We start from the raw sequence: 12,103 nt of genomic DNA, 5'->3' as shown, positions 1-12,103 counted from the left end.
ACGCACGCCACCACTGCGTAATCACTCGTACACAGCGCTATTTGCGGCTACATACCGAAGCGGCTAGGTAATCTGCTAGCCAAAATATGTCAAAATATCGTAACCAAATCTTAAAATATATTTCAAAACTGTATCAGAAAATATAATACAACCTGGTCCGGACGATGATCACTTATATCACGTTGGAATCATACTGTTTGTTGTATGCAGGCTGTACATACCTTGTACGTCGTTTCATGATGGCAAGATAAGCGCTTTTGAATTTGTTTAGTTTGGAGCCATAGATGTCAGGCATACTTATGCTAGTGCTCACCTGTCCGTAACCGTCCTTGTGAAATGGGTAACCCAACTTAAGTTACCTATACATTTGCCTCCATTGCAACCCTGTTAGGTGTAGGAAGGGACATCAAGTGACCAAGCCCACGCGTTTCAAAGTGAGGGCAGCGGTACCTGTACCGGTGCGGTACCCTATCTTTCACTTCCCCATTCTACCACACGCACTTTAACATCACAATTCTCTTCAACAGACAAGCTCCTGGGGACAAGCGTTGATGGATTTCAGTGTATTTGCCGTGCGTGTCACCTGCGCGCACTTAAGCCTTCATTTGTATCATTTGTTGATCCTGCCCGGCATGAGGACATCTTTTGACGCTGTTTTATATAAGCGTACCAACAAAAGCAGTGTTGTTTAGGCATGAATAGCAACGAGGCATGACGTCTGGGAAACGGCACACAAAAACCGTTAGTTGCGTGGAAGTCTTGCGAAATGTACCTGGACCAGCGCGGTCTCGGTGCATGATAACTACGTTTAGTGAATTGCATGCCCTTTGTACATTATAGCTCGTGCTGCCTGTTGTGATAAAAATACTAAAATTATTAGCTTATGCCGCTGATATTGCATTAACCCTGGTCCGGTCGGGAGAAGTTGGGTTCCGCCTACGTTTTTCCCGAATACAGGTCAAAAATGAACACTTGCAGTGACACAAAATTTGCATTACCTGTTCAGCCATCAATGTGGCATTCTTCTGCAAATTTAAGGTTCAGATCCCCATGATCGGTGACCTAGGTCAGGTCAAAGAAGTCAACCTCTAAAAGCCTTTCAACACACATAACTTTGTGTGGGTTATTTCATATTGTTCAAACCTGCTAAAGTGATAGAACATGATAGCACCAACGGCTTAAAGCCTTCGGATTTTTGTAAAATATGAGGTCAGTGACCTAATGCCAGGTCAATTTCTATTAACCGTTTTAAAAAAATGCGAGTTTGTACGTAGAATTTTGGTTTTTGTGTCTGTATATGAAGAAACGAGTACCAACTTACATGCGTAATCGTCACGTGACCACAGAGTACGTGACCTTGCCTCAGATCATGACCTATCTCTATGGGCGAATGTAGCAAAGCAAATGCCGAGCTTAAAATGGGCACTTCTATTGGGTAATTTTGGACGCAGAACTGGAGTACTACTTTTTGTGATAATGGGATATAATGATAATGCATGTTGAGGTCACAGTAGGTCCTGTGATGACATGCAAGGTCATATGAGGTCATGCGAGGCCAATGGCCTATGACGCCAGCAGCAGAGAGGCTAAAGAACGAGCGGGACGCCTGTAACTATCTTCTTATCGTGTCTGCGAAACCGATGACGTCTAGTTTTATGTACCAACGTATCTGTTCTTAATTTGTTACAAATGCATTGCCAGCTGTCTAAGGGACAAGTATAATGTAGACAACAGCTATGCCATTCTGAGTACCTGTAGATGTCCAATACGCTATTTCTTCGCAGATAAACACGTACACTCGGCTATCGCTTCAAATTTGGCTATTTTGATGGCTTGTAAAGTTGAGTTATGTTGACTTCGAATGACGTCTAGGTCACCCTTAAATAAAATTTTGGGTGTTGGGAATCCATTTTTCACAACTGCACCTAATAAACTAAACTTAGAAGCTTTTTTGGAGAAAAACATCGTTCTTGTAGGCTATTGGTAGACTTGTTTTGACCGGTGCGGCCTAATCTGACCCGACCAGTCGGGGGGAACGAGAATGGTCGGAATGAACTCTCCACAGTTTTAACGCTTATTTCTGTGTCCTCAATACCCGTCTCGATGTGTTGACATAGTTTTTAACTGCACCCATCGAAACGAGTGTCTCTGACTTTTCGTGGCCTCTGGTGATCTCATAGTCGACCTAAGGTCAAAAATTCTGTGTGCATTTCTCATAATTTTACGAGGCCTTTAAAATGATATATTTTTCATACCGCGTCTGGAAGTTGGAGATCTCAGGATAAGGCAACTTACCCCCGGCCAGGCGCGGGTGTCTCAGATCCCCGGCTAGGCGCGGGTGTCTCAGACCCCCGGCTAGGCGCGGATGTCTCAGACCCCCGGCCAGGCGCGGGTGTCTCAGAACCCCGGCCAGGCGCGTGTGTCTCAGACCCCGGGCCAGGCGCGTGTGTCTCAGACCCCGGGCCAGGCGCGGATCTAAGTATGCCGTGCTGCTTCCAATAACCATCATGTAAGTAGTCGATGTTACGCTATTTCCGGAGGCGATAATTTTGAATTACATGTTGACTAAGCAAATAGATCCATAAGCGATGTTTTATTTCCGCTTCAGGCGGAAAGCGGCTGGCGCTTGGATCGACAGTTTCGTTGACATTGGAAATAGACAGCTTGAATCACTTCCAGACTGGCGTTTAGATCGACAGTTTGGTTGACATTGGAAATAGACAGCTTGAATCACCTGTAGGCTGGCGTTTATATCGTCAGTTTAGTTGGCATTGGAAATAAACAGCTTGAATCACTTCCAGACTGGCGTTTAGATCGACAGTTTAGTTGGCATTGGAAAAAGACAGTTCGAATCACTTGTAGGCTGGCGTTTGGATCGACAGTTTAGTTGATATTGGAAATATACAGCTTGAATCACCTGTACGCTGGCGTTTATATCGACAGTTTATTTGGTCTTGGAAAAAACAGCTTGAATCACCTATAGTCTGGCGTTTGGATCGACAGTTTAGTTGACATTGGAAATAGACGACTTAAGTCACCTGTAGGCTGTCGTTTGGATCGACAGTTTATTTGGCATTGGAAATAAGCAGCTTGGATCACTTCCAGACTGGCGTTTAGATCGACAGTTTAGTTGGCATTGGAAATAGACGACTTAAGTCACCTGTAGGCTGTCGTTTGGATCGACGGTTTATTTGGCATTGGAAATAAACAGCTTGAATCACTTCCAGACTGGCGTTTAGATCGACAGTTTAGTTGGCATTGGAAATAGACGACTTAAGTCACCTGTAGGCTGTCGTTTGGATCGACAGTTTATTTGGAATTGGAAATAGACAGCTTGAATCACCTGTAGGCTGGCCTTTGGATCGGCAGTTTATTTAACCTTTGGTTAGCTTCAACAAGTAAAAGTTCATCCCGGGCTTCTCGGCAAGCTGTCAGCCGTTGATGGTCGTTCAAACATTAGCAACAAGCGCGGTTCCAACTTCAACTGGGAATTCAAATGCGTGGAAGAGGCCATGCGAAAACTATATCTGGTGCATGAGCGGCAACCTGTGCAGTATCAGCAAAGACGGTGAGAACAAAGTTAAAGCCTTGTTTCATGTAGCTTTTGAACCCTGCGATGTATTGATGGGACCGCACTGGTTGACCCAAAGAGGGGGCCCAACGGTGGCATGTCTCCCCCCAAGTCGGTAGAAATATCGTTTTCTAGTGCCATCATAGGCTTGCGCAAGAATTTCGCATTCGTCCTCCCATAAGGCCGAATGTTGTGACCGCCTTCGTCGAACCGAAATGCACTCGGCTAATTTAATATATTCTTTGTTGCATAGATAAGACAGTAGTATTAGCATCATTCCTCGGAAAAAACAGGAGAATGAAGGTACAGTAAGGTTGATATTTCGGCGACATGCCTTTATCGAAAGAGTAGCAGAAGTGACTTCCGCTTTTGTTTCGATAAAGGCACGTTGCTGAAATATCAACCTAACTATATCTCTATTCTCCTGGTTTTTGCGAGGAATAAGGCTAATACTACTTTCTATGTGAACGTCTATGTCTATGTGAATAATATTCATTGCTAATGCACTGAACAACTTATTCTTTTCTGTGCTGGAATCAACTGGGCTTTAAACAAATGCTGGTGAGCGATGCAGCGAGAAGGGGCAGAGTGAAACAACGCTAAAAGGAAGCTTAGTAAAGCTGGACGAACGATGCCTTGCAGAGGGGCAGAGTGAAATTACGCTAAAAGGAAGCTTAGTGAGATCTGCTCTGTCCTCGTCCTCACACATCCTTTCGAATTAAGCTTAAGCGGGGAATGTTAGACTGGACTGAGCTCTGGAGGTAGAGTAGAGCTCTGGACTGTAGAGTTAATGCGTAGAGTTAATGCCAGGTGTCAGTCAGAAACCTACTTGCGACAGGTACGTTACTGCAACGACAGGGATGATAGCTTGCTACGTATGCGCATTTGGATGAAAAGCTTTGGTTTAACGAACACATTAGCCCCGTTTATATCTAAATTAATATGCTGCCAGATAGACCACGAAAGTGGCTAAAAGGATATAAGGAAATGACCTCATGTTTGCCTGTAGACAGGAAAAGTGCTGAAACGCTTGCATTTTTCCTTAATAATATCTATGCCCTTAAGACCAATTTTAGAGCATGAGATAGCAATATGAGGTAAAAACGATAGCACGAAGAGAACTATGTACATATGTCCATAGATCTGTCTGCTGCCGTTCGGCGTTGTGGAACCACAGCCGGCATGGGACCAGGCTTCCATATCCTTTTTAAGCCAAGACCGTGCCGGACGTTTATTGGTCTAGATTTCGTACCAGATGTACCATCAGTCACGATTGGTCGAGCACTGTCGAGGTAAAGGGAAGTCCGGAATAAAGGCGAAGGGAAACTCGCATGCAAGTAAGATGGGAGTTGTTTGTGAAAAGTTAGCCGGAACGAAAGCTGCCAAGAGGTTGCAGACCGTGCCCGCGGACCGTGATAATTGCTTTATAACTGATACTATTCTGGCTGCTTAAGATCCCATCGTCAAAATAGCTCGCGTAGACAATGTTCTCCAGCACCGCACAAATCATACAGCCCTGTGTAGTTGCCCGTCAACAAATAAAAACACGTTGGGAACAAAAATGCGGCTGCTTGAACTTATATTTCAGACATTTTTCACACTTCCGCGTTTCTTGTGGATCTTTTGCATTCTTTTGCATGCGTCCATCTCTTAGGTGAGCCAGATGTAATGTGCTGTGATTCATAAATGTGTGAAATTATCATAGAAACGAGAAAGGCTGTTGACAAAATGAGTCCACGTGCTTTGAGATATACGCTGGGGCAGTCATATCCTAATGGTGCACAACTTACTGTTCTGCGCTGCGCTGTTCCCTGGTGCCTTTTGCAGTGTGATCTAGGACTTCAGTTATTCCACAAATATCACCGGGAATCAGCTGGCATTAATTAAAGTGGAGCACGCTACTAATCTCACACGTGGGTATTCAAGTAAACTAAATGCTCCCTTGAAGCATTGTAGCACTAGGGGTTCCGCGTATTTGGGGCACGCATGTGTCAATAACGGGTCACCAACGAAATGTACTAGACAAATTATGACAAGACGCTTCGGACCTGGCGGCACGAAGCGGAGGTTTGCGGTTTGGTGTTATATGATGCTGTGATTTGGTATGTTTTATATGAAATGAGCTGAAAAGCTTGTGATATGCCCCTGGTGGTATCCTGAACCTTTTGCTCGTGTCATTAGCAGTGCTGCGTGCATTTGATCTGTGAGACTGAGCCAAATGATAATTTGTATGCAAATGTTTGTTGCAAATGCTTAAAAGCTAGTGTTTGTGAAGCCCACAAGTATTTCATTGCAGCGGGTAATTTGTGGCCACTCAGCCTTTTCTCATAACCTTCCATGACCTATGACCTTGGATATATATGTATATATATATATATATATGTATATATATAGATATAGATATAGATATAGATATAGATATATATATATATATATAGATATATAATATATATATATATATATATATATATATAGAGAGAGAGAGAGAGAGAGAGAGAGAGAGAGAGAGAGAGATATATATATATATATATATATATATATATATATATATATATATATATGTGTGTATGTATGTATGTATGTATGTATGTATGTAATATATATATATATATATATATATATATATATATATATATATATATAAACATATCTCCCTTCCTCCCTGTCCTCCTCTTCTTCCCTCCGTCTCCCTTTCTCCCTCTTTTTTTTTCTCTCTCTCTCTCTCTCTCTCTCTCTCTCTCTCTCTCTCTTTCTCTCTTTCTCTCTTTTCGCCGTGCACAACTTTGAATAGACATGATAATTCGATTAATTGAAATGGTGGAAGTTGGTCTTACCGGCTAGGTTGTAAAGGTTATGCATCACACTTGCGCAATCTGCCCTTCGGCACGCTGGACAGATCGGGACATCCCCGAAAACGCGGGCTGGTTTACGCTAACAGCTATGCCAGTGACGTTTCAGATTAAGGTCATGAATAATCGGCCAGTCACGAGCCATTCGAAGTGGCCGAGTAATTGATTTGAAATGCATGTCAGGTACATTTATATGGTGCCGTACACATATCTTCATGCCACATGCCATACATATATATATTCTCTTCCTGTATGCGTATGACGTTGTGTCACGATTTTCTGTGTTTGGCAGGTACAACATGATATTTCTGGTGTTGACGTACATCCTCCCAATGATCGCCATGGCAGTGTCGTACACCATCATTGGTAAGCCAATCCGAGTTTCTGCACATTTTGACACCAAATGGTGTCGATTGTCACGCACGCTGATGGGTATGTGCTACACCAACATGGAGCCGGTGTAGCTTAGCAAACTACGTCGATGGCTTAGCACACTTTCAAAGTGTGCTAAGCCACCCGGCTGCAAAGTTCCTCATATTGTGGTGCTGACACCGAAGCAAACAATCTCTTGCGATTTTAGTCTTCTGTCGGAGTTTCGCATTGTTCTTAATTCATCTTAGCTCAGCTCTGCTTTTATCCAGTGACAGATTGCCGATGTTCTGGTACTTGAATATTGCATTAAACATAGACCTGGAACCCAACAGCGGCTGGTGGAGACTATGATGAGTGCTGTTGAATACCGTGTGAGAGCACAGGCACTCAGCCAAACGGGCAAATACGCACATTGTTCAAAAGGATTGGGGATTAATGGGGGTGCGGGTAAGGGCATGGGTATAACTTACACTTAAATATGTGCGTAATTAATTCGGAACTAAACGAAACTGACAGTAGGGCATCCACTAGTTAGTATATTATTCACTTATGCAACGATGGTTGAACGACATACGAGATGATAGGTGTGGCAAATTTTATGAAAATTAAATCATTTTTAAAACTGTCCTCCGCCTAACTGGCCGCCAAAAACCTAAGCTGAAAGACTAAGGCTCGAAACCTCAAAAAGACTCCAAATTCTAAGACGGGCTTAAAAGAGCTCACCCCATGAGCTTATAACCACAGTACTAGAAGGGGAGGCATAACGAATTTCGAAAGTTCGTATCGAGTGGTGCTCACAACACACTTACATTGACATTGTAGTTCATGATTACTTTACGAGGTGTCGAGATATGATAAATGATCTACGTTGCGCGCTTTCAAATCTGGATGGTACAAAATTACTGATTTGTGTGCCAGGGCACGTATATTTTTGTATTGCATGCACGCATTCCCTGAAGCCACCCCACTAGGCATTGGAACTGCTTAAAAAAATGCAACATAACTCTATTTAGTGTCGATTTACTGTTACACGCCAGTAACTATAAGGTCAAATGCATTTTCAGTGAAAGGAAGTCTACGAAGGTAATTCGTTGAAGAATAAAGTAATGCACCAACACGCGGTTAGATGGCGTTGTTTGGCTCCCGGAAAAATAAACGAGAAACATTGACCAAAGTGAATCAGCCCAGATGTTTGATTTGACCTCAGGTCACATGTAACTTGTTTACATTGGCAAAGATAGTATGAGCGGTCTCATGCAAGCGTTTACAAACTTGTGTCGCGCAAATAACTTTTTTCATACAGCAAAAAGACATTTAGATGTGAAACAGATCAGAGCAGGTGAGGCCAAATAAGAAGATTTCGTTTGGTATGCGTATATTATTGCTGAGTCATGACCAACCATGATGGAAGACCAGTGGTGACAAAGTTGCAAGTAAATAGGACAAGACAGTGGTGTGTATGAAATGGAGGCTACCTGACTCTTGTTAACGTCGCAGGAGACCACATGTTATTACCGAGTGTGATATCACAAGGGGTTGAAATGTTTGTATGAAATGCAAGGACACAGAATTGAGTGTCCTGTTTCAAAACCTCGAAACAAAGGGTGCGAAAACAAACATGCATGACCCCAAAACATTTGTGATACTTTCTTAGAGATTCGTATTCAGTACGCTACTTCAGCGCCAACAGTCACATTATTTGTTTGCAAAAGCTTTCAAAATGACAGGTAAGGCGTGACCTCAACTTAATGAGTTACATGTGTGCCACAATTCGCGAGTGTAGATTTGGTTCAATGGTGACCGTTTATCATGATCTACCTTTGGTGTCGATCGGTTGTAATTACAGTGAACGACGGTAATTGAAATGTCCTCGAGTCCGGTCCACCCCTCCCAGTTCCAACGCCTTTTTCGTTTGTTTCTTTTTGGCAAAAGGGCGCATGAAAAAAGCTGGAAGTTTCATGTACACGCAGCTATTTGAGAGGGTCAAATCGCGGTCTGAAGTATAGGGTGGCAGTATGTCTTTTAGCGTGCTCGAGTCATATGAGACTGTTGTTGACTGAGTAAGACTGTTGTTACTTTTGCGCACACCCGTGAGGATTTTGTCAGCGTGTTAAATAAAGCTTATTTTTGTGCACACTCTGATTTCGTCAACGCACTAAATGAATACGTAGTAGTACGTAGAGCACGTCCCTATTTCACGAGGGAAATACGATATGAAAGGCACGTTTTTTATTCGTCATGCTCCATTCTCGAGGCATCCACAGCTGCATGCTGTCATCCGGCATTCCACACCCATGGAATACACATGCCAGAGGCCCTCATTTTCAGTAGCGTGGCGCGGTGGGGCAGTCGCGCCGACTCTATCGCTGGCGCGATGGGGCAGTCGTGCCGACTCTATCGCTGCCACGCCTCAGCTCTCGCTACCCTGTCCGCGCGCGCAGTGGGGCAGTCGCGCCCGACTCTATCGCTGGCGCGGTGGGGCAGTCGCGCCGACTCTATCGCTGGCGCGGTGGGGCAGCCGCGCCGACTCTATCGCTGGCGCGGTGGGGCAGCCGCGCCGGCTCTATCGCTGGCGCGATGGGGCAGTCGTGCCGACTCTATCGCTGCCACGCCTCAGTTCTCGCTACCCTGTCCGCGCGCGCGGTGGGGCAGTCGCGCCGACCCTATCGCTGGCGCGGTGGGGCAGTCGCGCCGACTCTACCGCTGCCACGCTCTCAGCTCTCGCTGCCCGCGCGGACAGCAAGCTTGGCCCGGCTTGGCCCGGCTTGGCTTGGACTCAGTGAAGCGAAGCCGTGCCGAGGGTGTGGGCTCTCGCACTGAACCCGGCTATTTTACTATTATTATTATTGTTGTTGTTGTTCTTGTTGTTGCTGTTGTTGTTGTTGTTATTGCTGCTGTTGTTATTATTTTTGTTGTTCCTATAATGATGATTTTAGAGGCAGCGTGGGGCGTAATCGACTTTAACTACTATACTCTCCAAGCATAGCTTTTTTGCGTGTGCGTTGAAGCCACCCCAACATATGAGGAGTAAGTTTTTTTCCAAACTCATTAAACTTAAGATTAATGCCATCCATCGGACGATGCTACCTCTGACCTTTCTCTAGTCAGAACGCCTAGAAGTTTGTCCGTCCCGGTGGCTCAGTTGGAAAGAGCGCCTGCCTCCCGATTCACCCACCCGTGGCGGGGTGGGTTCGAGTCGCTTTAGGCGCTCGCTCATACCTTGACAGGTATGGCCTGCGGCCGGTGGCAGCGGTCGCACTAAAGGTCAGTTGACGTCAGAGGGCAGGACAGACCGTGCCGAGCATTGCGGCACGTTAAGCTTCCGCCACTAGATTCTGCTGTTGCCTGGAATTGCGCGATCGGATGGTAGGGGTCAGGGCTCGCACAACAAGCACTGCTTAGCGTGAGCGCTGATCCCAAAAATCCATCCATTCAAAGGGTTCGGATCAAATTTCAACAAAAAAAAAAACACCGGAGGGTCCAACACGCCTCTCAGCGCGTCGAAGCGACGGCCGCGGGGCCGGGTAATCTTGGTTGACCACATCCCATTTGTACAGTGGTGGCGCGACGACATTCGTCCTGGATTTCATACCCTTCGCCACTGCATGACGAAACCAGCAGCTTTTCTCTGGGCCAAGGAGGTGGTGGCCACAGAATCCGCCCGCGAAGGCCCCGCCGTGAAAGTTGGTTAGCACAGCATAGGGTATTTCTCTTTTATATATTTCTTATCCGGACATGTATATATATATATATATATATATATATATATATATATATATATATATATATGTGGGGGTATGTAATATATAAGTACGATATATACATGTGTGTATGTAGCATATAAATAGTATGTTATATATACATATACATACATACGTTACAAGATATTTCTTATCCGAGGGCAGTACTCCTCAGTCACTGGCATGGCAGTACAGCTTGGTTCGGGCCCGTCTAGGAACACGTACAGAAGCCAGGTTTGGATGAGAGGCCTCTCATTTACTGCGGCACGCGCCTTGCACGCCTGAGGCGACGAGGTGGTTATCCCATGAAATAAGGTAAGGAAAAGAGCAGCATTCCGGTAATTCTTTCGTAAATATTCATGACTAAGCTGGCCTTAAGCGTGCCTTCCACGAAATCTAAAGTTACTAAAAATACCAATAACTGACGGGCTGAATCGTGGGAAGTTGGCAAGGCAAAGACAGCTTATCATACTCGCGAACCAATGAATGTGAAATGACTTGCAAATTAAACCTCACAAAGGTTTTCAGAAACGCTAGGCCCCTGAGTCGTTGCGCGTAGGTACAAGTCACACTCATCACTGCATACCTGCACTAAAATCGACAACGTATTGCCCTCTCAGCAGCAAAATAATACCAACATTTCCCTGGTGGTCCCGTACCAACACACCAAACCCGGGTCCACCCAGTTCTGCTGTGCCGTATTATTCGGCCTCGTGCCGCTCCGCGCGTCAGTTTGGTCCGAAGAAACCAGCAGGGCCATCATTGAACTGTGCGTACATCGCAGCCAGCCAGCATCCCGTGAAGTCTGAGCTGTGCCTGAAGGTGTGGTGGACTCGGAGGTCTACTCGGTCCACTTGGACGATCCTCTGATGGTCGCGGTATCACTGCTGGCATGCTGCCGGCTTGCGATTTTACAAGCTGGTGTCCGCGGGTCTGGAAAAGCATTTCGCGTTGGTTTGAGGCAGTCTTTGTGCCGAACGTATATTCGGCTACATAAAGCGAGGTACGTGATGGGATAAAGAACCCAGCGTAGCGCCCCGTCACGTTTGAGGACCGCTCGCTCGCCACAACTAAGCCCTCGTCTTCCAATTTGTGTGCCAGTTTGCTGGTGTGAGCAAGCTGTGTGGCTCGGCTGATTTTACAACAAAGCCGGCTTGTTTTGTCTCAGACTCTCGCTGCTCGGGTGGCCGAATTCGGCTCGGGAACGAACGATACGCTCGGCTTTCGCCCTGTCATCACAAGAGGCACTGAAAGCCGTATTCGAATTCGATTCGCTTCGCAGCCAAATCCGTTTACAGAATTACGCCATTTCGAGGGCTCGACAAGCGACGTCCGACTGCAGGCCGAAGTCGCTTTTTCAATCCCTTGAAATCCCATTGAATGTCGCGATGCTCGCCTATTGCCGGCAGCGAAATGTGGCGGTGATTAAACTGCGCTGGTTACGGCGAGGATCTCGTGCGACGGAACGATATGATGGGACAGCGGTAACACGTCGTTGTGAGTTTTTTTACGAGCGTATCGACGTTGCAATGACGCAACATTGACGATATTGCGTATCGACGTTGCAATGA

General features: G+C 45.5%; 1 protein-coding gene across 1 annotated transcript in view; it reads left to right on the top strand.

Annotated features, from left to right (window-relative positions):
• The window catches only part of LOC119104768 (uncharacterized), a 179,734-nt gene that overhangs the window by 56,024 nt on the left and 111,607 nt on the right, over positions 1-12,103 (top strand). The window contains 1 exon segment of the mRNA XM_037228487.1: positions 6,713-6,786. Within this exon segment, the coding sequence (XP_037084382.1) occupies positions 6,713-6,786 (74 nt within the window).

This window comes from Pollicipes pollicipes, unplaced genomic scaffold, assembly GCF_011947565.3.
Source record: "Pollicipes pollicipes isolate AB1234 unplaced genomic scaffold, Ppol_2.1 Scaffold_6052;HRSCAF=7182_pilon_pilon_pilon, whole genome shotgun sequence".
In the NCBI taxonomy this organism is placed as follows: Eukaryota; Metazoa; Arthropoda; class Thecostraca; order Pollicipedomorpha; family Pollicipedidae; genus Pollicipes; species Pollicipes pollicipes.
This window is presented reverse-complemented; position numbering and strand designations above follow the sequence as displayed.